The sequence below is a fragment of the Moschus berezovskii genome, chromosome 1, assembly GCF_049115385.1.
Source record: "Moschus berezovskii isolate FMDL1 chromosome 1, NW_MosBer_1.0, whole genome shotgun sequence".
In the NCBI taxonomy this organism is placed as follows: domain Eukaryota; kingdom Metazoa; phylum Chordata; class Mammalia; order Artiodactyla; family Moschidae; genus Moschus; species Moschus berezovskii.
Genome location: NC_142460.1, coordinates 94,113,116 through 94,140,691, shown reverse-complemented (window position 1 = coordinate 94,140,691; position 27,576 = coordinate 94,113,116). Strand labels below are relative to the sequence as shown.

At 48.3% G+C, this 27,576-nt stretch overlaps 1 protein-coding gene across 1 annotated transcript in view; it reads right to left on the bottom strand.

Moving 5' to 3' along the window:
* Positions 1-27,576, bottom strand: part of XXYLT1 (xyloside xylosyltransferase 1) — a 182,748-nt gene that overhangs the window by 65,839 nt on the left and 89,333 nt on the right. The window contains exon 3 of the mRNA XM_055407447.2: positions 16,991-17,123. Within this exon, the coding sequence (XP_055263422.2) occupies positions 16,991-17,123 (133 nt within the window). The remainder of the gene's footprint in view (positions 1-16,990; positions 17,124-27,576) is intronic.

The following is a 27,576-nucleotide window of genomic DNA, read 5'->3' as shown; positions in this document are numbered from 1 at the left end:
CTGAGTTGCTGGTAAGGTGACGGCACATTTGTCTAAGGGCTGAGATGAGAAAGAACCTAGCAGAGACCCGAGGCAGTAAAGAACTTATTCTCTGCCTCTGGAACAAAAGTGGTGTGAGACGGTCAGACCATCACGTGAGTCTGGATGTAGAAGACAGGTTCTCAAACTGAGACATGACCCTAGGGAACAAGTATGTAGGAGGTAGATAGACGTCAACTTGGTCAAGTCCCATAAGCTCAGGCTTTGCTTCATGGTTATGCCAGACCACAGTGCCCACGAACCAGAGACCACGCTTGCATCAGCCATCCTGCCTTCTTTAGGGGCACCTAGGTCAACTGGCATGCAGGGATAAGCACACAGAAAGGAGAAGCTTGAAATGCTTTAATACCTGGTACCTCAAAAACCCTTGACATTGTATGCTGTGAGCTATTTTCAGTCTGAAGTTTTCAAAACACAGATGGCTACTCACAATCAGCTCCAAACTGGCCAGTCTCTGCCCCTTTGCCATTGGGCTTTCCACACTGGTCTTCTGGCCCATGGACAGGAAAAGTAAAGTCATGTTTTTCATTCCGGCCAAGGGCATGAAACCGGCCTGGAACCTCAAAGGCTGTGAAGAGAAAAGGGCCAGTGGCAGCTTCGTGTCAGGCAGGATGCAGTCTCTTCCTGCACGGCCTGCTGCCCTTCCAAGCCCGGACAAAGTCCTTCCGGCTTCAAAAGGTGGCCCCACCTCCCACCCTCAGCAGCCCCTCTGAGTTCTGCGGACATTGTTGACTACTGACTAGCACCAAAGAAAGGTATGGATTGTGTAGGACGGGGGTGGGGAAGAGGGGAAAGCAAGTCGTTCACGGAGGGCCTCTGAACCTGGAGTTGTGTGATGTGTATACGACATCATTCCATTCTAAACTGTTCACTGAGCACCCACAGCACTAGGCCAGTGATGCTTTTATCTGCATTGCCACAGGTGAATCACATAGTTCAAATATACCATGGTGCAGTGAGCAGAAATCACTTTACAAGGAATAAATTGGGCATATCCCCATTTCACAGATGAGGAAACTGAGGCTTTAAAAGGTTTTAATATATTAACAAAGTTATATAAGTAGTGAGTGGTAGACCCAGCAGGCTACCCAGCTCTGTCTAACTTTGAGGGCGGATAATTTCCCAACATTCTAATCTATGTTTACAATGCAATGGGAGTACGTATATTCCCAGAAAATCAAGTGATTTGGTTTTATCCCTATGGCTAAAGTTCAGTCCCCTTGACTTCCTCTTGATCCTTCACGCCATTATTTGAAAATAACAACCAAGTCTTAAAACTCCAGGTTGTTCTCAGAGAACCAGAGTTAGATAATGGCTCGAGGCCTGGTTTCAGTTCAAGGCTTCCCAACTGTACTTGTGAGACTGGGAGAGAGGATGGTAATGTTTTTGTTAATGTTTTATCAGCCAAGTGCCCTGTCCTCAGAGTTCACAGCCTTGCCGGGGGACACACACACAGGAAGCATCTGGCCGCCGAGTTATGAGCTGCTGCTCATAACTCAGGGCAGCTAGTGCTGAGGAATGGGGTTTACAGCTGGGAGCAAAGAGGCCCTCGGGGGCTCTCTGGAAACGGGGGCCTCAAAGGAGAAGCAGGGCAAACAGAAGAGCAGGATGGAGGGAGAGCAGGCTAGGCTGAGGGAGCAGCACCCCCAAAAGTCACACATGAGGTGAGCGCCTGTCTGTGAGACAGTGGGGGGCCGTGTTCCTGTGCAAAAGGTATACGGAAAGGTGAGGGGGGGGAAGCGGAGGGGCAGACCACGAAGGCCCCCGGTGGCCGGCTAAGGAGTTTGGACTTCAGAATTAGCACAGCACCCAGCATACAGTAGGAGCTCAAGAGAGTTTGCTAGAGTGAAGTCATCGGTTACTTAGGGACCGTGGAAGACAGGGATGGGATAGGCTGTCCTTGGCTGCAGAACAGGCAGCTGTCAGTGAGTCAAAAGACTGTCCAGGGTGAAATGAAACTGAAAGTCAAGTGGACAGTCTGGCTAAGGAGCTTCTAATAGACAGAAAGTGGTGTGAAGCGAGGCAGAGGGAACCAGGGCCTTCAGAGCAGCAGGAAGGAAGCAAGGAAGGAAAGAAGTAACCTCTGAGTTATAGGAATGCAACCACAGAACATTTTCCAGGGTGCTCAGCCCCTCAGAGGCAGTGGGGGCCAGCCACCCACACTGCACTCTCTTGAGGGTGGGGCCTGCAGCTTGCCCACTGAGCCTGGTGCGGGGCAGGCCCTCAACCGACACCTGTGGAATCCTTCAGGGCTAAACTGTTATCACCAGGTTAGTGTGGTTAAGTTCAGAAATCCAGGGATAAGAGGACAAGAGCCACCTCCTAAAAATACACCAAGACCAAAATGCCCAGCTTGTTTTAATTACCTAAGGTCTTCATCCTGGGTGACTCCAGGGCCAGGCCTGTGAAATCCACAGAGTCTGAGTTTCTATCCATCCCCAGCTCCCAGAGTTTGCCTTCACCTACAGCCTGGCCTATTTCTCCCAGACCAGGACCCTCCCAGCTTCTGCTGATTCTGCTCCAGACAGAATACCAGCCCACCCAGGAGACATAAGGTGGCATTTCCTGAGCCCTCCGCCCTCATCTCAGGAGACAAACCACACGACCCCCATCTTGAGGCCTCTGGAGTGCACAGAAGCACAGGGGCAGCCTTTTCCAGTCACAGGCTGAAAGGGAGCAGCCCTGGTGAAATTCTGATGTGCAACGGGCATGCACTAAAAGCAGTTCTTGGGAATTTTCAAGACTAGCCAAGAATCAACAGTGAAAACAAAGCAGCTACACTTTGCAGAGGCAGTCACCTCACCTTCATATTTTTCTTTTGATTGTTTCCACATGGAATTATGGCCAAATCCCAGTGGACAGAGGAGCCTGGTGGGCCTCAGTCCATGGGATTGCAAAGGTAAGACATGACTTAGCAACTAAACCACCACCACCACCTCCACATCCAGGGGTCAGTTCTCAAGTCAGTGACTACATAGTTTGAGCCCACCCAACAGAGACACCCAATCCCCCCATTCAACCGAAAGCTAACCACAGCTCCCACACTGACACAGAAAGCCAGGAGCAGCGGTGGGGAGGCGGGGTGGGCAGGCCTGGTAAGATGCATTCAGAGGGAAGAGCTGCCTTCACTCTGCACCTTGGAAGTCCAGTCAAAAGCCAAATTCTGGACCCAAGAACTGCCCAGCATCCCCTTCCTGGTTCTAACAGATGATGAATCCCTGTGCAAGGCCAAGCTCGCAGTATTTCTGACCCCGAATACCTCAGTCTCTCACAGCTTCCTTCCCCGCCTCATCCCTGACCCAGCCTTTGTCCTTCCATCGTTCCCTGCCCTGCTGCCTTGAGCTGAGGGTGATTACACACCCTTGGGTGGCCCAGGACAGGTCTGGTTCACCCTTGTGGTCCTGGCATGATTATTAACAGCATCCCCTCTTTGCTCTCTAAGTGTTCCAGTTTAAACAATAATTTAATGGTAAAGTTAAATGGTCACCCCACCCACACCGCACTTCCTCCAGGATTATTTCTCACGATGTTTATCTTTAATTACAACAGGCGGCCAGATCTAGAAAGTGGAGACTAATCCAGGCTCCATCCAGCTTCCTCCCCTTCTTTCCTTTAAATCTGACCACCCCCCATCTTGTTGTGGAAGAACTTATTTAAGCTAGCAAAGACACCAGCAGGCATTCTATAGACAGCCGCAAGATTCGGGTGTACCCAAGCTTGGCTCTAAGGTTTCTGTTTAGTTCAGTTCAGTTGCTCAGTCGTGTCTGACTCTTTGCAACCCCATGAACCGCAGCACGCCAGGCCTCCCTGTCCATCACCAACTCCCAGAGTCCACCTAAACCCATGTCCATCGAGTCAGTGATGCCATCCAGCCATCTCATCCTCTGTCATCCCCTTCTCCTCCTGCCCTCAATCTTTCCCAGCATCAGGGTCTTTTCAAATGAGTCAGCTCTTCGAATCAAGCAGCCAAAGTATTGGAGTTTCAGCTTCAACATCAGTTCTTCCAATGAACACCCAGGACTGATCTCCTTTAGGATGGACTGGTTGATCTTCCTGCAGTCCAAGGGACTCTCAAGAGTCTTCTCCAACACCACAGTTCAAAAGCATCAGTTCTTCGGGGCTCAGCCTTCTTCACAGTCCAACTCTCACATCCATACATGACCACTGGAAAAACCATAACCTTGACTAGAATATAACTTTGTTGACAAAGTAATGTCTCTGCTATTTAATATGCTGCCTCAGTTCAGTTCAGTTTAGTCACTCAGTCATGTCTGACTCTGCGACCCCATGAATCACAGCATGCCAGGCCTCCCTGTCCATCACCAACTCCTGGAGTTCACTCAAACTCATGTTCATCAAGTCGGTGATGCCATCCAGCCATCTCATTCTCGGTCGTCCCCTTTTCCTCCTGCCCCCAATCCCTCCCAGCATCAGAGTCTTTTCCAATGAGTCAACTCTTCGCATGAGGTGGCCACAGTATTGGAGTATGCTGTCTAGGTTGGTCATAACTTTCCTTCCAAGGAGTGAGCGTCTTTTAATTTCATGGCTGCAATCAACATCTGCTTCTGTTAGTCAGCTGAAAAAGGAGGACATCTAAATAGCTGTACAGAAGGGGAAACCAATCTATTGTCCAGGAAAAATAGGACTATTTGACTTCAGATGGGCCATCAGGGAGGTCACTCTGCATGTGTTGACAGCATCCCAACATCCTCACTCCTATGCCTGTGCAGACAGCAAGGCCTGGGACTGAGGTGTCTATGGGCCAGCACTTCCCTGGCTTGTTCATGAGGTAGGAACAGGCAGGATGGTGGATGGAAGTAGTGAACGCACAGCTGCTACATGACTCCATGCCTCTCCCCCTTCCCTCTTGCCTTGGGTTTCTCTCCTCCTTTCCTCCCCATCTAGACCTTTAATTTCTTAAAAGCAACTTCAGACACTGAGAGGAGTTCAAAGATTTTTCTCATACACATTAAATTTGTTGCCCACTCTGATAAATGGAAGTCTGGGAATCTTTTTATTTTCTTCCCAAATTACATTTCTGGACAAGAATTATGCTTGGCTGTGGCATCTTATGATTACGTAAGTGTGAGGTTAGTTAGAAAATCATTTGATGGAATTTTGAATTACCAACAAAAATCAACTATTTCAGGTAAAGACAGAAAACATTTGAGAAAAAGTCTGAGCATTGAAAAACTGTCTGCATCCAAGGATCAGCCGATAACCAAAACCTTGGGAAGGTCCAGGCTGACTAAAAGAGGCATTCAGTCAGTTTTTTACATCAATGAACTTTCAGACCCAAAGTCTCAAAATGGGAGTTCTTGAGCTGAATCTGGTGTACCATTTGGAGTTTTTGGCCAGCAGACTTAATTACCACTATTTTAAAATCAGGAACTTTTACATTAACAACACAGATTTATGGCTTTTCTTGGGGAAAAAAATGCAAACACCTGGCAACACTGGGCTCATATTCATGCAAAATAAATAAGATCATCAAAAACACCAGCTAAGAACCAGGACGTAGATGGGTGTTCAGTCAACTGTTCTCCATCGTTTTGTGCCATAATCCATTTCTAAACCTTCAAAAGCTTGTATTACTTCCTGGAGGCATTCACTTGAAATTACACTGCTACAGGCTAGATCCTGAGTTCCTGAATCACAAATGATTCTTGTGCCTGTTACAAGATGTTACATTAACTAGATGATCCTCTTTGCTTTTGAGAGCCTAACCAGATGTTCTCTGGTTTTAAAATAAAAACCACTCAGTATCTGATCCCAAATGTGACCTGGCACGTGGACTGGAGACGGGCTCCTCTGCTCTGTCCATGCAGTGGTTGCTGGGCACCTACACCCACAGCTGATCCAGGCGTTCCGTTTACCCACAGTTCTCTCCCAGGTTGTGGCTGCCTGTTTCAGTCCTGCTCCAACAAGGCCTCAAAGGTTCTCTATACTCCTTTCATACAAAATGTGTTGCTTGATCATCTGTATCAGGAGTCCCCAACCTCTGGGATCTAATGCCTGATGAGCTGAGGTGGGGCTGATATAATAATAGAAGTGCACAATAAATGTAATGCATCTGATTCATCCCCAAACCACCCCCTCCACCCCCAGTCCGTGGGAAAAGGGTCTTTCACGAAACTGGTCCCTGGTGCCAAAAAGGTTGGGGAGCACTGATCTGTATGATGCCTTTAACCTCTGAAAACAGCGGAGAGGATGTGAGGTGTGAGTAGAGAGATGACCTGAAGGAGCAAGATCACACCACGCTCTTCCCAAACTCTGCTGACATCTTGGCAGGAAGAAGAGGCGGAAGAAATGCAGATGTTTCTCCTCTGCTCCAGCTCCAGTCACTCCTTCTAAACAAAAACTATGATTTCCTTTATACTTTTACCATGCTTAGACACTATCTTCCAGGTTGAGAGCTGAATTCCAATGAACGAGAGTCACATTATTAGGAACATGAAAATCTCATTCACTGCTGAGCCAAGTTAGAGCCCTAGAATTACATTCCTTTCTTTACAGTTCCAAGTTCATGATTCTTGGATCCAATGAGATAAGATGGTCCTAGCAGTTAGGGAGAAGGAAATGGCAAACCATTCTAGTGTTCTTGCCTGGAGAATCCCAGGGACAGGGGAGCCTGGTGGGCTGCCGTCTATGGAGTCGCACAGAGTCGGACACGACTGAAGTGACTTAGCAGCAGCAGCAGTTAGGGAACAGAGAAGGCAATGACACCCCACTCCAGTACTCTTGCCTGAAAAATCCCATGGACGGAGGAGCCTGGTAGGCTGCAGTCCATGGGGTTGCGAAGAGTCAGACATTACTGAGTGACTTCACTTTCACTTTTTACTTTCATGCATTGGAGAAGGAAATGGCAACCCACTCCAGTGTTCTTGCCTGGAGAATCCCAGGGATGGTGGAGCCTGGTGGGCTGCCGTCTATGGGGTTGCAGAGAGTCGGACATGACTGAAGCAACTTAGCAGCAGCAGCAGTTAGGGAAAGGGGTTCCCTTGCTTATACTCTGTGCAGACCCTGGGCTTCATTTATTAAGGGAGGTAGTGTTTCCTTACAGGGCCAAGGGGGGATCAAGGGGAACCAGAGAAGCAGCCTAATGGACTGGAACTCACTCCACGCTGTCTGATAGTAATGAAGCCCCATGAGCAGCTCCCTGACCTCACATTTCTGAAGCCCATCTGGACAGCAAGCCTCATAATGAGTGTTCACTAGAGAGGCATGGACAGGTAGATTATTATATGGGAAGCAATTCTGGTTCCTTGCATCTCCTTTTACAAACAGTGATAGAAAAAACTTGAAGACAGGAATGCTGAGGATGGCTGAGTCCCAGGATCAAAGTGCTCCTATGGGCAGTTCCTTGATGTGGGGGGTCAATTCTGCCACGTCCAAACAAAAGATCATAGGAATGCTCTATGATTAACAGTTAATGGCCCGTAGTCACCCAGTGCAAGAGTAGGAGCTAAAGGGTTCATTCTAAACTCTGGTCCAGGTGAAATACCTGATATTTCTGCAGTATCAATTCTGCAGTCAACCTCGAGGTAGAGGGCCTCAGGGCTGACTATCCATTTCAACCACCCGCAGAAATGCAGTCATGTGGCTGAAATGTGTGTCCAAGGTGGCCGTGGAGCCATACTGAAATTCCCCTCACGTGGAGCCAGTCACACCTAACTCAGCCCTTTCCACACACTCTTTGTCACAGAAAGTCCCTCTTGTACATGTGTCACCATGATTCATTTATGCTATTTTGCCTTTTTTCCCCAGGAAGATGCTTACAGATACGTCTTTTTTTGCTGCCAAGGTTACAAAGGAGGATTTCTCAAGAAGATGTTTATCTGGCAAAAGAAACAAGTAGTAATGCAAAGAAGGACAGTCCTCCCAGCCTGTCATCCTTTGCTGGGCCTCTGCCAAGCAGGGCCCCCAGAGGAGCCATCCAGGGTGGTGGTCCCGCCAATGAGGCTGCCAGCTTCCGGAGCACAGGGTCGAGTTTCTCTCTCCTGCTCAGCCAGGCCCACGGCCATAACCTGCTGGGGAGTTTTCCATCTGTGAACAGGGCCAGGTCCATCTAAGCATGCTTCCTGGAGGCTATATCTGCACAGCAACCCCCAGTGCCCTCCCAAGAGACCTTTCAGAAGAAAGAAACATCACACACATACACACACATACGCCTTAGAATTCTGACAGCAGACTGTTAAACTGAAGATGACATGGGCGCATAATAAAGTTCCCAGTCCCTACAGGAAAGTTTCTTTGTGGCTCATCCAAGGGAAACCTCTAAACAGCAGCACCAGCTTGGAGTTTGCATTTTGGGTGTCTGAGTCTTTACTGAATTCCAACCGCCCATCTCCCTCACATTATAATGTCCTTGAAAGCAGGAAACATGTGATCTACCTCATAATTCCTCAAAGCTCCTAATCTTGTGGTTCACACATGATGAACCCAATAAAAACTGAGAATAACAATGCCATGGATTCTCTCTAAAGAAAACAAAAGCAATTTCTACAAAAACACCAGCAATGGGCCTATGGACTCTTACTTAAGAACTTGTTAACACATTGTTGAGGAAGTCCCCTCTTATTAAACAATGTCATATACTCAGTCAAAATCTACTGTGTGCCTGGTACCTGGACTGCACACCCCAAAGTGAGCATGCAGCCTGGTCCCACCCACCTGCCCATTCATTTCCTCACTCATTCTTCCCATGACACGTGTGTCAGGTACCATGCCACGGATCTTACGGATTCAGTAGTGCCAGAGGACTCATACTGCCCAGGGTGACACAAGAGCTGATACGAGCCGTGCTTTCAGAGAAGGGAAGTCCCTCACATGGTCCCCACCACAACCTCACCTCAGCCTGGATGCTCAGCCTTCAGGAGCCTCCCTGACTCCGTGACCTTCAGATGACATTGGATATTCACAAATTCCCCAGGGGGCACAACCATCAGAGAAGAAATAATTACACTTACAGTAACACAGCTCCACTCAGGCTCTCTATATGCAGCTTTTTCCTTTTAAAATACAGTTTCCCAATGTTGCCGTTAAAAATAATAATCTTATAATATTTTTATCTCTACCACAGAGCAGGTATTTCTCTCTCTTTTTATTAGTGACTCCTGGAGGGGCTACGTCACTGCTGTTGGGTTACACAGGCTCCCCAAAAGCAGTCAGCCTTGTCTTCTAACTCCCAGGGATGAAGGAATACAGGGCTTCTTCCTCAGCCACTATTTTAAAAGCTGGTAGGTTTTTCTCTCTTTACTCAGATTTAACTCTAATAGAAACTGACAGGTTCAATCTTGGTTAATTTTTTTAAAAAAAACACAAGAACAAGAGCCAAGAAATTCATCCTCAGGTATCAGCAGAAAGATGAAAATCTACTCTCTTTCATCTGCAAGTCCTAGCTTCAGTTCAGTTCAGTCGCTCAGTCGTGTCCGACTCTCCACGACCCCATGAATCACAGCACGCCAGGCCTCCCTGTCCATCACCAACTCCCGGAGCTCACTCAAACTCATGTCCACAGAGTCAGTGATGCCATCCAGCCATCTCATTCTCCGTCGTCCCCTTCTCCTCCCGCCCCCAACCTTTCCCATCATCAGAGTCTTTTCCAGTGAGTCAACTCGTCGCATGAGGTGGCCAAAGTATTGCTGTTTCAGCTTTAGCATCAGTAGCTTACTCATCCTGAAATGACGGTGGTGGCAGAGTTACCTTATAACACAGCGTTTCATGCCTGGTGAACAATGGACCTGAATTTATATGGGCTGTAAAACCTTCCAGACAAGACTGCCACATTAACATCCTGACATAAGACAATCTGGAGAGGGATGGAAAATGTCACTTGGCTAGAAGTTAGAGGTGTGTCTGTCTGTTTTCTTCCCTCATATAAACTGGTTTCAGGATGAGGAACTTGAAGACAAAATGACACCATGAGTTCACACAACCTCTCAGCTCCAAATCCAGAAACAAGCACATGGAATTGTTTCTGTTTTTTTAAATGATAAATTTAAAATGATATTTACCAATGAAATGGTTTGCTGACTGGGTTTTCTTGAAAAGAATGGGAGTGCCTGGGAAGGGGCGGTAAGAGAAGACAGATAGGAATAAAGATGAAGCAAGGTTGGCTCAGGGTTGATAATTACTAAAACTCCATGAATATTATAATCCTAAAGCACCTAGAGTACTACATGATTCTATCTACTTTTGTCTAGGTTAGAGGCTTTCCAAGATAAAACATAAAAAAATACACATTGGGAGACTAGCAATGTCTAATACAGGAACACTGATTAGGGGTAAGGATGGCCAAGATACACTGTCTAGTGAAGAAAGAAAGATGCACACGGGTATATAAAGTATGAGTCCATTTACACACACACCACTGATAAATCTGTAGAAAATTTCTGGAAAAATAAAACTAACCATCTTTGTATACTGCTTGAATTTTTAATGAAAATTATTACTCATATATTTTTTTTTTAAATTCAAGGAATGCAGCAGAGGAAGGCAAATAGTAGGGGTAAAAAATGAGACAAACATCTCCATGGACAAGAAACCACTGGAACCAAGGGCTGGCATCCAGAAGCAGGTAGTGGCCAGAAGTTCACTCTCAGTGGGGCACTGAAATACCTGCCAGGCCCCCAGCCAGGCTCTCGGTGTGAAACAGGGGACAGGCGCCACTCAGCCGTCTGTCCTCACGCCCCCGCCCTCCTCCTCTGCACACAGACCCTCTGCCTCTCTGAGCTCCTGGTCTCTGACAGAGGCACGTCAGCATTTCACTCCGTTACTGCGGACTCGCTGCTTTCTCCTGGTAATACCGTATATCGCTTCTCCTGCAGAAGGCAATGGCACCCCACTCCAGTACTCTTGCCTGGAAAATCCCATGGACGGAGGAGCCTGGTGGGCTACAGTCCATGGGGTCGAAAAGAGTCGGACTCGACTGAGCGACTTCACTGTCACTTTATATTGCTTAGGCTATATAGTGAAAGTATAAAACCAGCCTGCATAGATTCTAAATTCCTGATGGTGTTTTTCTCAGGGGATGGAGAAGAACACAGCACCCTGGCTGCAAGGAATCCAGGAAAGAAAGTCTCCAGCCTTTTTGTCTTCCATAAAGGGAGGCAGGTTTATATAGCAGGAAATTTCTTAAACATAGGAAGGGGATACAGATGCTGTTTTTGTTGTTGTTTAGTTGCTAAGTCATGTCTGACTCTTTGCAATCCCATGGACTATTGCCTATCAGGCTCCTCTGTCCATGGGATTTCCCAGCAAAAATAATGGAGTAGGTTGCCATTTCCTTCTTCAGGGAATCTTCCCAACCCAGGGATCGAACCTGTGTCCCCTGCAATGACAGGCAGATTCTTTACCACTGGGCCACCCAGGAAGCCATGACAGATGCTGAGAAGCCAAAATACCAACTCTAATTACGCTAAATTATCAGTTGCTCCAGCTTTACATACCATGAGGGAGCTGAATCTCACATGCTAGGTGACCTCCCTAAGGTCACAGAACTAAGTGCCTGAGTGGGATTGGATAAAGTTGTTATAACAAATAAGAAGTGCTAGTCTGTGCAAGATACACTGCCTAATTTAGCCTTCAATCAACTTCACCATATATAGTATTACACGGTATTGCTGTAATCTCCAGGTCTCAGCTAAAGAAACTGAAACTCAGAGAGGTCAGGAAACTTGCCCAAGGTCACACAGCCATGAGTGGCAGAGGTGATGTCAGTCCACATCCTCCCCTCCTACTTCTATGCTAGTCCTCACTTCTTCCCAACATCCCTGACAGCCCTTCTCCAGTGCTGCTGCTGCTGCTAAGGCGCTTCAGCCGTGTCCGACTCTGCAACCCCATAGACGGCAGCCCACCAGGCTCCCCCGTCCCTGGGATTCTCCAGGCAAGAACACTGGAGTGGGTTGCCATTTCCTTCTCCAATGCATGAAAGTGAAAAGGAAAGTGAAGTCGCTCAGTCGTGTCCGACTCTTAGCGACCCCATGGACTGCAGCCCACTAGACTCCTCCGTCCATGGGATTTTCCAGGCAAGAGTACTGGAGTGGGTCGCCAGTGGGCTGGCACAAATGCTATCAGTAAAAACCACAAGACTTAAAAATGTAGAAGAGTGGACATCATTAAAATACCAACCACAAAAGCAAATTCCTGCCTGGTGCCATTATCAGCAGTTGACAGGATTCGCCTGCTGCTTACACCTCATGGTGGAACCAATGGAGCCAAGAGAGAATGAACCAGAAGCCTGTGGCCCCCATTAATAAAGCTACCATTCAATAGCTCCTCAGGTGGCCAGCCTCAAGACAGAATGACCGTGACCAATGGCTGCTACCCCAGCTCCTCAACACACACACTCTCACTCACTCACTCCAGGCTCAGGAGGAGCCCTGTGGCCTGAAGCTAAGCCACTGCTGGGCTTCCTAGCTCCAAGGGCCTACCCAACTTCCCAGGGCCAGTCTGGCCCTGGCTCCTGCAGAGGGGTGGGTGAACCTCAGGTCTGCTGTCTCCTGAAGACTCTGAAGGCTGCCTCTCAACCTCCCACCTTCCCATTGGTTTCCCGCTTCCATACTCTTTGTTCCCATTCACTCAAGGATCTTATAGAAAAGCCAGATCACTCTCTGTTGCTAAAACGGGGGGTTTTAACACTTGAGTAGGGGTAGAACTGCCAACTGTAGAAAAACAGAAGGGAAGGAAGGAAAGAAACCCAGTTACATTTCAATTTCATATAAACAATACTTGTCTTGTGTAAGTATATCCCCTTACAATATTTGGGATATACTTACGTAAAGCAGTTGCTTGTTGTTTATCTGAAATGTATTTAACTGGGCATCCTGTATTGTAACTGGTGACCATATCTGTTGTGGATGGGGTAGAGTAGGAGGTATACAGAACAACAAATCAGCTGGAAAGGAAAGCACAAACGGAGCTATGATGATTAAGGGTGGGAAGGAGGAGACGGTCTTTACCCAGAGTCTCTTTTACACCAGAAACTTGCATGTGTTTTATTTCATTTGAGCATTTCAGCAATTCTATGTATTAGACATATCTATGTTAAAGCTAAAACCCCAATACTTTGGCCACCTCATGCGATGAGTTGACTCACTGGAAAAGACTCTGATGCTGGGAGGGATTGGGGGCAGGAGGAGAAGGGGACGACAGAGAATGAGATGGCTGGATGGCATCACCGACTCGATGGTCATGAGTTTGAGTGATCTCCGGGAGTTGGTGACGACAGGGAGGCCTGGCGTGCTATGATTCATGGGGTCGCAAAGAGTTGGACATGGCTGAGCGACTGAACTGAACTGATCCCCACTTACAGATGAAAACACAGAAGTTCAGAGAATCAATTGACTTGCATAGTGTCACATGGGTAGTTCGTGAAAGGCAGGACTATAATCCACGGTTTCTGAGTATAATCTGAGTCACTTCTTCTATGTATGGCTGCTCTGTCAGATGATACCCCCTTACAATTTTCGTACCCCCTTTCATTTTTATGCACAAAGCGGGTCTAACAGCTTCCTTTACTTTTCCAATACACTCATAAGGAAGAAAATGCTCAGTGGCATCCTGGATTAACACATATCTGAAACACAGCTGTTTATGACGAGAAAGCACTAGACCCTTCTCCACTTATTCCAGCTAGCCACACTGCCCAACTAACTAGAGTTTCCTAGCAAAGAAGAGGAGAAAGAATCAAGAAAGGAAGAACATTCTTCCACCCAAGATGACCACTGCGCCCGTTTTCAGATGAGGAAAGTCATGAGACATTTGACCCAACAAAATCTTACAGGGGCCCAAGAGGAAAAGGCTCCTTAATCAAAATGCTAGCATCCCATGAGACATCATTTTCCAGAAAATGTAGCTGATGTGGTGCTATGTTTGGGGCAATGGGGTGGAGGTGGGGGTGGTGGTGCGGGAATTGTTATTTTTAAAAGCTATTTGTCAAAAGTACAGTGGGAAATACTTTCTCTTCCAGCCCCTCAAGCTTCTAACATTCATGGCACACAATCAAAGGGAAACAGCCATAAAAATGACTTAATATGTGCCTTTTTTGAAGTATAGTAACTCTCGGACAAGTGACTATAAAAATAACACAGCTGAGAAGGTCTAGATTTATTCCTGCTTAGTGAATTTCCAGATCAGAACGCACTCTGTTCATCAGCTAAGTTTGCTTTTGTGCTGTTTGGTTTCTAAATTTTCCTTTCTTTGCACAGATGCTAGCAGATTCTGTTTACGATAAAACCTTGCCCACCTCACAGTCCACATGCCAGTTCCTGGGGGAGGACCGGGTGCCTACAGAGGAAGGCAGAGGGCCACGGGGATTCCCCACCAGCTACACCAGCCAAGTCTACGGAGGTGGGACTGAAGCTGTTCTCGGGGGCCTGGCTCTGCCGGCCCTGGTTCAGTCCTTGTTTACTCCCCGGCCTTCATTCCCCCTCCCTACAAACATTCACACCCAGGCACAGACTCCAGAGTGGCAGACAACTAACACTCAATCCCAGGCACAGACTCCAGAGTGGCAGACAACTAACACTTGGATCTTTGGGGCTACTGAAGGCTCCAGTTTTCTTATGGAAGATGGCAAAAAACCACAGTTCTCTGCCCTGGCCAGCACCAAATGTTCGCAGCCCCAGCATGAGATAGAAGGCAAGTATCAAATTACTCAGGGCCAGTGGGGACACATGAGCACAGGGCAGTCATTGCAGACTTAATTATCAGAGGTCTTTAGAAACATTTCGGCTGGAAGGGGACGGAAGAGGGGAAGAGCAAGTTAAGGACTTTCATTTCTGTTGCTTCTGACAGAGTGAGCCCTACAAACGGCCTCTTCTGGACTTTATCACCAGCCTTGCTGCAGGAGTCTCCTCTGTCTCATGTCATGGTGCAGAGTGAAGGATTCTGAAGATGAAGAAAACTCAATTTCATTTTGGATCTAAAATCTTTCAAAGGTTTCCTTTGAAAAGGCTAATTCAATTGATTTTCGGTTTCACCGTTTCTAAAATCTTTGATGTACAGAAAAGATAAATTCTGGCCAATACCATTTAAGTTAAGCATGATCAGGTTTTCACCTGTATTACGTGAGAAAAATTCCAAACCAGGTCTTGAAAGCTTCACAGCTCTAAATGTACTTAATAGCCAGCCTGGTTTAAAGATCCTCGGGGCACGGGCCCTGTGTAGCGGTGAGGAATTCACCAGCTGACAAGCAACCTCAGGATGAGCAAAGATGACTCGGAAATGGTGAGGGTCAGAAGGGCAGGGATCACAAATGCCAGGGCTGGAGGAGGGTGGTCTCAGAGCCCACCTGCTCCCACTCTCAGAGGGCAAGGCCAAGCATGGTGACCAAGCTGGGACTAGCGCATAGAACATCAGACTCTTGGTTCACTGTTCCTTCCATCTCCTCTCCTGGTTAAACCAATAACCACAGACCTAACATAAGCCCTGTGTGAAGGTGAAGGAAGGGGGCGGGATGGGGTGGGGGTGTGCTGCTGTGAGTGCAAGGGCAGGTGTTTGCCCGAAGTCTCCTCCTCCACACCCACAGCAGAGTAAGGGGCTCTACTGCGTGACTCCAGGGCAACCTGTGAGAGGATTACGAAAGGGAAACAGCCCACCTGGCCCAGGAGTTATCAACTCACTCAGAGGCCTTGCAGGAATTTCCTGTTATGTGATCTGGGTCTTGCAAATAACTTACAACCAAGCCAAGGCTGTCACTCTCCTCTCTCTAAGAGGACATGCGTGTTCTTGAGTCACTAGTTGCCCTGCAGCTCTCCAAAGACTGGGCCTGGCTCTGAGAATGCCCACTGGGAGTCAGCATGAGGGTCTGCGCTGAGAACCAAGGGTGGGCCAGCTCAGGGGGCAGCAAAACCCCAGCTCCAGGCTCTGGGGGAGCTATGGCTCTGCCCAGAGGAGAAACAGTCAGCAATGTGGAAATCTCTGTACCCAGAGTCATGGGCACAGTTTATAATGAAAACCTGCAGGTACTTCTGCCTTTCCTTCTCTTTTTCAGAGTTTTGAAATTGTAAGACATGTATTACACACAAAGGAATACCCCCAAACACATGCACAGCCCCTCAAGTGGAGCACAGAGCACTGCAGCCCACCAGGGGCAATGCCCACCCATGTCCGCGCCCCTACCACTCCCCCACCCACTCCACAGGTAACTGTCATGCTGCCACTTGGGTCCATCATTCCTTGGTTTTCCTTATGACATTTACCACTTGCATATTCATCCCTAAACAGTACAGTCTTGCCTATCAGTGCACGTAGGTATCTGTCTGCTCATTTTTACCTCAAGTACTCAACTGGATGAATATATTTATCCATTCTGCTGTCTATGAGCATTAAGCTGTTTCAGTTTGGGCTACTACAAACGATGCCACAATGAATACTCCTGAACGTGTCTCCCAGTTCTCAGTGCTGGAGTTTCTCTATGCTGAGCACCTGATAAGGAAAACACTATATATAGTCAAGAACGCACTCTTGACTTGACTGGTCGATGCCAATCTGTGCACGAAAGCTGTGCGGCCTCTCCCTCCCTGAAAAACACCAACAAGCCTGCTCCCCTTGCACAGAGGAGGGCTTGTTGGTGACTCAGAGGCCAAGAAAACTTAGTTCATCACCAGATGAGCAAGTTAAAGCTGCATCTCGACACCTCCACTGTAAGATAGAGCCTGAGATTTTAAAATTCTGAGCTGAACCAGAACCCAAATGGCTGGGCTTTCCACAAAAAAAAAATGCCACCAACTCTCCCAAATGAATGAGGTAAATAAGCATCTGTGGTCTCGGTGCAGACCCCGCTGCCCAAACTATTTCCTGTAAACAAGAAGTACAAAAGTGTCCCCAAGATGTTCAGGGCAGAAAGACGGCAGACCCATCGATCCCATCTGCTGAGGGTGAGGGGTGGGGGTGGTAAGAGGCAGGGAGGGTTCCTGGAGGCCACAGGCCAGCAGCTCCCACGTACCTGTACACTGGCTGCATCTCCCGTGCGATGCCAATGATGGCGCCTGGCAGGAAGTTGTCGAACTCCTCAAACAATTCCCGGATGTTGGTCTTGTACTTGAGGTCCAGGTCCAGCTGAATTATCCGCAGGATCTCTGGAGGAAAGAACAATACAACAATGAGACATACCTCCCTGGAGGCCCAGTCATTAATAGAGAATGAAGTGAAAGGTGCAGAAAGTGTACTGGATTTTCTTGCTGTCACCAAATAATGCCATGACACCACCAGAAACAAAGGCCCTTCATCTACCAGCAACCCCAGACTCCCTAGAAGCCTTCACAGAAGAAGACAACTGCCTCATAGCTTCCCCTCTGGTTGCAGACAGACACTGTAAAACGAGGCGACCAAATTCTCTAGTTTAGATGACTGTCTCGGTGCTTCTCTGTGCGGTACAGGTAGTAAATGACCCATAAGTCATTGTTGCCTGAGCTTCTTCTTGCTATTTCTGCAAACCTAGATACGTGTGGGGTTAGGATGCTGACCCAGACAGAACCAGCTAAAAGACCTCGGATACCGTTATGTTTTTAATCCACTGTGTGCAAGACCAACTCAGCTATAATTAGACAGACACCTGGCTCATAGGAGCTGTTTGCTTCCGTTGCCCCCAGATGACGAGAAGCGAGCAGGGAGGACAGAGGTGCTGAGTTCACTCTCCATCCTTCATCCAATGGCCGACTGGAGTGTCTGGGCCGGCAGTGCCAGCAGGGATCAGACACCAGGCTGACGGGGCCCTGCCCTCAGGGAAGGACACAAAAACAGAGAAAGGGTACCTAGCGCTGATGTGACATGGAAGAGGGGCCGCTCAGGGTCAAGTGACGATGGAGAGTAAGTTCTCTGTACTAAGGGAAGCCCTGGCCTGGGAATCAGACCACATGAGAGCAGATTCCAGTTCTGCTGCAATTAACTATGTGATCCTGGGCGAATTATTTCACTTCTCTAAACTTCAGTTGTTTCATTTGCTAAAGTGCATATGATACGATGTGCCTGGTGAGGCTGTGATGCTGAGAAGACCAGATAACAGGTGGGGAACATCACCTGGGCTGTAGGCGCCACAGGAAGCCAGGGTCTGGAGAGGGGGAACTTGCTAGAGCTTGAGGCAGTCAAGGAAGACTTTCAGCGGACGAGGAGTGGTGAAGTAAGAACACCAGGTGCCCGCCTTGGCTCTCCACCAGCCCTTTGCTAGCCCAGATGCAGAGCATGGTGCTGTCAGGACCCACGACCTGTGGAGGCTCCCTAAAGACAGGGACCCCATCTTTGACATCTCAGCCTCCATCCACTCATAGTGCAGGGCTTGGCACTATGCTTGGGAACAGCTGTGGAATTCAACAGCCATTATCTAGCTTATGGAGAAATCACAGCTTATGATTCAAGAAAAGCTGATTCAGTAGTCCCTGTTCTATTTTCCTTTGTGACGCAGAGACAAAACCTTAGTTGACATCCCATGTGAGTTTTCTGAAAAAAGTAGGTGAGCATCCAGCTGCCCAGGCCAGAGGGCAATGGGCTGCTTCTTGGGCCCCTGCGGAAAGCAGGTGGAGGAGAATGGGCCCCAGGCCAGTGTGGACCCAGTGGCCAGCTTTCCTTCACACTGCCTACACACTCATAAATGTGAGCAAAACTGTTGCATCCTGCACTAAACACAGCAGTCACAATAACCACCGACCTGGGGGGCAGGAAGCCCTTGTGGGAAGGGTGATGACCCTGGAGCCTGGAGGGCAGGAAGCCCTTGTGGTGACGTGGCTGCCTCCTGAGAAGCTGCTCTAAACCAGGACGGACAAGAGAGGCCACAGGGCAGAGTCTCCGGGCACCTGCTGCTCTCAGAGGTGGCCCTGGACAACAGAAGGGAGGACGCTGATGGTGACCCTCCGGGAGGACACTATATCCCAGGAGAGGGATGAGCAGCAACCATCAAGACGTCATGACGGGCGGCCCCGTCACACACACCCGCTCCAGCAACTTCTCACCTGTCTACTGGTACATCCCACATCCCCTGCACTCTGAGTTCCCTCAACCAAGGTCTCAGGCAGCTCTTGGGGGCACCATCATCCAAGCAGAGAAAGCACAATATCATGGCAGAAGGAGGTGAGAGGCCTCAAGGATGTCTGGTGCTAGCTTTGTGGCATCCTCAGGGCTGTGAAAGAAGAGGAACTCTCATTCTCATGGCCCTAGGAGACTTCCAATATCAGCGATGACCACAAGAAGAACACTTTCTCTGAGTGGTTTTTGAGTGTCCAGTATTATGAAACAGGCAATAGTTTTATTTCTCAAAACCACTCAAAGTAAGAGGAGTTATTCCCACGTTTAGATGAAGGACCGGAGGCTTCTTGTTATAGTTCAGTTGCTAAGTGGTATCTGACTCTTTGCTACCCTGTGGACTGCAGCATGCCAGGCTCATCTGTCCTTCACTATCTCCCAGAGTTTGCTCAAATTCTTGTCCATTTAGTCAGTGATGCTATCCAACCATCTCATCCTCTGCAGCTCCTTTCTTCTCCTGCTCTCAATCTTGTCCAACATCAGGGTCTTTTCCAATGAGTCAGCTCTTTGCATCAGGTGGCTCAAGTATTAGAGCTTCAGCTTCAGCACCAGTTCTTCCAATGAATATTCAGAGTTGATTTCCTTTAGGACTGAATGGTTTGATCTCCTTGCAGTCCAAGGGACTCTTCAAGTGTCTTCTCTAGCACCACAATTCAAAAGCATCAATTCTTTGGTGCTCAGCTTTCTTTATGGTCCAACTCTCACATCCATACATGACTACTGGAGAAACCATAGCTTTGACTATACGGACTAAGAGATGTGTTCGCTTTTAAAGGTTAAAAACAATAGCCCAAGTCCTTCAACCAACAAGTGTCAGAGCTGGGATCTGAACCTAGGTTGGCTTGACTTGAAAGCCCAGCACGCTCTCCCCAATAGCCCCTGATTCTGCTCTGAGGAGAGAGGAGTTCCAGGGAGACAGATTTTGTCTCCAGTGCTACCTGCACAGGGGCTGGGAACACACTGAAGTGCCAAAGACCTTAATAGACAAAAAGCAGAGTGACAGCCTGGCCAAATGGGAACTACGTGGATGTCCTCTACATAAAAGTAATTCACTATAAAGAAATTCCTGATAGAGGGGCCATTCAGTCTGTCAGTCATTCTTCCTTGAAAGCCTACCATGTGCTGTGTGTACTCTCTGGTTTTTCAAGATCATCTAAATCCCACTTAATCTGCCTGAAGCAGCCGGAATGCCTCCTTCCCTGGCCTGTCTGGACAGGCCCTGGGCAGAGGGCAGAGCTCAAGGACATGAGATATCTCTTGAGGAGACCTAGTTCCTGCACTTGGCCAGAGCCCTGGCCTTGTCTTAATACACCCCTCAATAAATCTGAGCACTTTCCCAGTCCTTCAGGGAATGACTGAGAGTGAACTTGGAAAGATCACACACAGCCATAAGATATAAGAATTTGAGATGCTTTAATACACTTTGTAACTCCTCCTTGGTAAAGCACCTTTCAGGAAGGGTTTGCTTAAAATTGGGAACACTTCTTTCAAGAGAGCCTTCACCACATGAGGTTACCTGATTAGGAAGGAAGAGACAGCAGTGCCAGCATGAAGTGACCCCTTCACATCAATGTGAAAGGCTGACCTGGTTGTCACCTTTCAGATCGAGGCAGGAGGACACGCCCTCCTATTCAAGAAGACTGACCGCTCCCTGAGCACAGCCTGCTCTATCGAGCAGGCGTCTGTCCAGGCAGTTCCTTTTATGCAATTGTGAAGTAAGATGCCAAGCCGTAAATGTCGCTGCTGAAAAGAGGAAGATGCTTACCAGGAATGCTGGAATTCATTAGGATGAGATTTGCTTTTTTTAAAGGGCCCTGTTTCTCTGGTACTTGACACAGTCATCTCTATGGGAATTACATCCAGAAGGTTTTACACATAATGTTGAAAGGTGTGCCGAGGATGGAACTAGGGTGGTATGTGGAAGTGGCAACCCCAGTGACAGCCCAGAGAAGATGCTGCTTGGAGGACAGCTGCAATGACAGCAGCAGGACCACTGACACGGAAGGTACAAATGAATGAGAAAACTGCCCCCAAAGCAAAGAGAAGGTGAAATCTATAAGGCACGGGGGAGGATGCCCCAGCAAAAGGGAGACTGTTGCTGTTTAGTCCCTAAGTCATGTCCGACTCTTTATGACCCCATGGACTGTAGCCTTCCAGGCTCCTCTGTGCATGGGATTTCCCAGGCAAGAATACTGGAGTGGATTGCCATTTCCTCCTCCAGGTGTTCTTCCTGACCCAGGGATAGAACCCATGTCTCCTGCATTGGCAGGCAGATTTTTTTACCACTGAGTTATCAGGGAAGTCCCAAAGAATGACTAGTCATCTACAAAACGCAAAAGAATGGCTAGAATCTAAGGCTGGTTGAATGTCCACCATGTCAGAATTCCATGAGAAGACAGCAGAAAGGTGGAGGACAGAATAATCTAGGATAACGGATTTGAAAAGAAAATCGAATAATAACTGAGGCTATTGTACAGATGGAGAAACTGAGGACCAAAGAAGAAGAACGGCCTGCCAGGGATCACACAGTCCAGCTAAGTGGCAAAGATGATCTCAGAACTCAGGTCTTCTGACTCCCTAACTGATGCTCTCATGTTAACTAGTCTCCCTCCCCCCACTCCCAGCACAAACCATGAAATACTAGGGAGCAGAAGTCACTGTGTAATGGGCCAGAAGGTTATATACAAGACTCGCCAGACACCCACACAATTAGCTCGTGAAGGATTCGCGTATTACCCCATGAAAATATAAACCTGAAGATAAATAAGTAGTAGCCAATGAAAGAAAAGAAATTTCTATGATACCCACAGTTTGCAGTCAACTTGTGGGAATGGGAAAATGGGTCTCTATATTCTCACATTAACATCAGGCACGGATTTAAACAAATCTTTTTAAATGCTAAGTTGCGTCTGACTCTTGAGACCCCATGGACTGTAGCTCGCCAGGCTCCTCTGGCCATGGGATTTCCCAGGCAAGAATACTGGAGTGGGTTGCACTTTCCTTCTCCAGGGGATCTTCCCCACCCAGGGATTGAACCTGGGTCTCCTGCATTACAGGCAGATTCTTTACCTTCCTTGCAAACAAATCTTTACATTCCTCTAAAAACAAACCTTGAGTTGTGTTAAATTCAAAGAGGGGCAGGAACCTGACTCAGCATCCAGGAGCCGACTAAACTCAGTGCCTGGTATGAGAGACATAGCAACCAGCAGTCCAACACTGTATGCTCCATGCCTAGCATCCTCTGTTCCAATCAAACCTGTGCATGCCTGGCAACGTGTTTGCTGCAACATCCAATTAGTTGGGTGAGGGGCATTGCAACCAGCCCCTCAGACTTATTATGTGTTTAAATCACAAAAACTGAAGTGTCAGTGTGTGCCTAGGTCATGTTCTCAGGTAGAAGGAGGCCTGGCTCCCATGTTACGAAGGGGCCTGTGTGAGCCCCTAGTGTTCTAGGAACATGCTTGTGGCTGATCATCCTCCTCAGATGAGTTCAGCTCCCTGAGGCTAGTGGCCCAGGCCTCTCCATAAATGACGGCTCAGCAGCTGGAGCTTTAAACGCCAGTGTCCATGAGGATGACAGCCCCGGCGAGCTGGCCTGGGCCACTCCAGGAAACGGAACTGCTGCCTACAAGGTACAGAAGCTGGTACAGAGGTCACACAGGACTGATGAACATGTGATCACAAGACAGGATCCAATGAATATGTCAACTCAAACTGGGCAAAGATGCTCAGAACTTGGGTGGCTTTCTGGTCTAAGACACTTCCTCTTGAGCCTCAAGTCCAGAGGATAAAGTAAAGAGTGTGGTGCCATCTTCACAAGGGGACAGGTCTGCTTGCCTCACCCTCTCATGATCCAGTTACAGGCTAACAAAGTGGTACCACTCGGTTCTAACAAGCTGGGAAAGGAAAGACAAGACCCCAAGTTCTGGCTCAAAAATGTGCTTTCAAGACCTTCGAATCCCCATTACCTCACCACCCTGGCCCTGGCCGGCACTGAGGAGGTTCCGATTGTTGTTCTTGGGGTTCAGGAGGTCCACCCCTGCTTCTGTGTCAGAGGCCCTGAGCACCTGCCTGGCTGGACGGCAGGGTCAATTCCTCGGCTCAATTGCCCTGCAGAAGGCAACGTCCATGGCCTTACAACCAGCTGGGAGGCTCCCAAGTCAACATTCCCCACTGGAAACTGGCTTGGGACAGATTAGCATCAGACTCCAATTAAACCAGCCACAAGGCATGTCGTCTGACCATGGATGGACTTACAACCCAGGGTGAGTAATTAAGGAGAGCCCCAAACAAACAAAAGGATTTTTAAAAAAACCTCCTTTCCTCTCCCCTCCCTTCTCCTATCCCCAGAAACAATAGACACATCTTAACACATACAAAATAACAGAGGTCAGGAAATGCTGAAGAGATAAGATGTGCTTAGTTATGTAAGCACTGGCCCCCGTCCTGGGCAGCAGACAGGCCTTCTCCCGGGCAGATGAACCATGCAAGGGCATTCTCTCCCTTTCTGAAAGCTCTGAAAGAACATCAGGGCTTTCCCAGAGATAAAGATTTATAACACATCAGAGGGCTTTTACCTCAGAACATCAGCCCAAGCCTTCCACTAACCGGGAGGGGGTTCGGGGAGGAAGGGAAATGATGACAACCCCAAGCTACGCAGGGCGTCATGAGCTGAGGACCCGGAAGCAGCTGCTCTGGAAGGGGCCCTTTCTCATTGTCTGCTTGGCAGGATTGCAGCAATTTGCCATCTGCTTTATCATCCTCTGGAGCTTGTTAACTGCTCCTCAGCAGCACCTCTGGCCTGCAGGGGTCAAAGGGCAGCTGAAAGGGGTGGACACTTCCTCCAAGGGTAAGAGGCTCCTGATCGGGGAGGGGAGAAGAAAGTCTGCAAGTGCCACACCAGCCACACCAACCCAGCTTCTTTCGCTAGAGGGTGTCAGGCCATGCTTGATGGAGGGCCTGCCGTCATGGTGCACAGACCCAGCTGTGTCCCTGAGGGGGCCCAGGGGTGGAACAGGCTGAGGTGGTTCTCACATCTAACAGGGAACTTGGGTCTCCTCCCAGCAGGGTTTTCACCCACCCTGCAGAGCTCCTTCTCCACCCGCTTTGCCATGCAGGGCCCAGCTGCAGGACAGCTGGCTCACTATGGGCATAGCTGGCACACAGGAACACAGTGGAACATGCCAAGGGGCCAAGGGCTCAGACTGCTGGGGCTCCTCCAGCCTGGGAAGCCAAACACTCCCTCCCTCCCTCGGGAGGCCTGTGCCAGGCCCATGCTGGGGCTTTACAACCACTGCCTCAGCTCACGAACCTCCACTCTGCTCTGCCTGGGGGGTGTCAGGATCTCCCATCTTCAAGTGAGGATGCTGAGGCTCAGAGAACTTTGGCGACTTGACTAGGATGATCTAGCAAGGAAGCGTCAGAGTTGAAAGCAAGCACAGATTTGCCTCACACAGGTTTCTGAGAAAAGCCTTAAGACATCTCTGAAGCCCTTTTTCAAATTCTGTGATCTTTAAAAACAAGACATGCCACCACATCAAGAGTGAAAGTACCAAACAGCTCCAGAGCATCTTGGCAGACACGAGGTTTCCCATGGGCCAAGAAGGGGTTTCCTGCTTCCCGCAGCCACCTCCCTCAAACCACCCCCACCCCATCCTCAAGGAACTTGAAGACTCTTGGGGTTCCCCTTCACTGAGCAAGGGCCAATGGAGAAGTTTCAGAAAAAAGAGTTTTCATGCCACAAAATAAGTTGAAAGGAAGTTCTGAACCCCCATGCTTGCCCTTCAGCCCCACGTTCCCTGGCCTTCGGTCCCTGGAAGCCAGGATGCAGCAGTGCTCAGGTCTGCTGACTCAGAAGTCCCCGGGGCCAAGCGATGCTTCCACATCAGTGGCCAGCCCCCTCCCCTGAGGGAAGAGGGGAAGGGAAAGGAAATAGAGCTCATAAGAGTGATTTATACGACCTGTTAGCAGCTCTGGTGAAAGGCTTTGGGGCCAAGAGGTTGAAATTAATGACCACAGTCAGTTTTATGTATTAACTATACAGCAAATTCTTTCTTCTAGCCCTATTCCCCTCTCAAAATTAAGCATGGAGTGTTAGTTACGGCTTAGCCGTAACATTTTTTACAACTATCAGCTCCTATTTTGTGGACAAAACAGAGCATTATGAAAAGACACGGTTTTTGCTTTAGCAACAGTGCAACATGACTCCAGCCTGAGCACCTTCAGTGACTTGGTATAAATCATATCCTTTAGGATAGGACAGAATTTATTTCCAACTCAGCTGAAAAACTTTAGGGACATATATAGAAGACAACACATAAAACATCCGGCCTCAATTTTCTTCTCACTTCTCTTGCCAATATGAAATTATAGCTCACGCATTTCTTTATGAAGTTCAATATGCAGGGGAAATTGAATTTTAGATTTAGAAAGCAGAATAGCAAACCGTCCGCCCAACCCTACCCCCTTCATTCATTTCTTTGGTACGGAGGTCCCTGGCCCATGTTGGCCTCCCCACTGCTTATCGTGCTCTGGTATCTGCTACACACCTTGTTTCTTGTCTCCAAACCTGTAAGCTCTCCTTCCTGCTGGGGGCAGGACCACATTCTGATGTTGTTCACCAACTCTGTGACCATGCCTGGTCTCTGCTCTTTGAGAACAGGCTTTTTCTCACAGACCCTTGGGGATGGCAGCGGTAGAAAGCAGTCTTCCTTGGACAGCTGTTCCGAACTGGCCTACCACTGAGATCTGTGTCTGCCAGTCCAGGGCAGTCATCGTGCAGGACTCCTGTCCTTCATCGCCTGCCTCACACTTCCCCACTGCCTGGCTCCTTGCCCCAGTACATCTCCCCTAAACCTGGAATGGTCACTAGTGAGGTGAGCCAAACCAGACATAGCCAGACCCCAGTGAGCTAGAGCACACCCCAAAACTGTCTCTATAACGCCCACAGGAGTTCTGTGAACAAGAAGTTGACATCTCCTAATACAGTTTCCGGTGGCTCCATGTTCCATCCTGACACTCAGGGCACATTTTCTGCCCTGCCTGGCTGTGTGCTGAGAGCACAATGCTGACCTACAGGTCTCTGAGCAACACCTAAGCAAGCACAGGCAGCTTTGCTTTCAAGGTTCCAGCACCTTGGCCACTTCTTTCAGTTCACTAATGAGAAGGCTTCTGTATTTTGGCAGCTGTCCTTCCTGGTGGGCTGAACTGTCTGAGTCCCATTCACCCGGCAGACTCATCCTTCTCAAATGGGGTCATGTAGCCCACCACCACCCTCAGACTCAAGGCCACTATCTCCTTCAGCCTCCTCCTCTAGCTGATACAGCAGGAGGAGGCTGAAGGAGAGTGATGGGCACCACTGAAATGCTTATACCAGGAGGGTAAGTGGGTCAGGAAGAGAAGAGCCAACTTCTCAGGCACACGCCTGACTTCTCCCTGGGACCTTGCAGGAGTCAAGGAAAGAGAGGCCCCACACAACATCCCTTGTGCCCAGAAATCTACATCATGGCAACCTGCAAGGGAAAAAAAATCAGTTTCTCCACTTTATGAATCCAGAAACACCTCTCTGAGGCAGGTGAAGATCTACCCACCTTCTTACCTTTTCAAACAAGAGGGAAAAAAACTGTTTTTCTTCCTAAAAGATTAAAAGGTTTTACTCTTTTCAGGAGGACTACCTGTGATGGTTTGTAAACTGGCTTATCAATGATCAAATGGCTCTCCAAGTTTCCTGCCCCCTGAGCCAGGACTCCTGAAAATACGTCACATAATTTTGGTTTTTATGATACATGAGAAAAAAGACAGAAACCATAAACAAGGTGAATAGACAACATACAGACTGGGAGAAAATATTAACAAATGATGCAACCAACAAGGGTTTAATTTCCAAAACAAACAAACAGCTCATACAACTCAATAACAAAAAAACACACAACTCAAGCAAAAAATGGGCAGAAGACCTAAACAGATATTTCTCCAAAAAAAAAAAAACCCATATAGATAGCCAAAAAGCATTTGAAAAGACACTCAACATTGTTAATTATTAGAGAAATGCAAATCAAAACCCCAACGAGGTCCTACCTCAAACCAGTCAGAATGGCCATCATCAAAAAGTCTACAAATAACAAATGCTGGAGAGGATGTGGGGACAAGCAAAACAAAAATGCACATTGCTATACTGTTGGTGGGAATGTAAATTGGTACAGCTGCTGTGGAGAACAGTATGCTGCTGCTGCTGCTGCTAAGTCGCTTCAGTTGTGTCTGACTCTGTGCGACCCCATAGACGGAAGCCTACCAGGATCCTCCATCCTTGGGATTCTCCAGGCAAGAATGCTGGAGTGGGTTGCCATTTCCTTCTCCAATGCATGAAAGTGAAAAGTGAAAGTGAAGTTGCTCAATAGTGTCTGACTCTTCGCGACCCCATGGATTGCAGCCTACCAGGCTCCTCCGTCCATGGGAGTTTCCAGGCAAGAGTACTGGAGTGGGTTGCCATTGCCTTCTCCGGGAGAACAGTATGGAGGT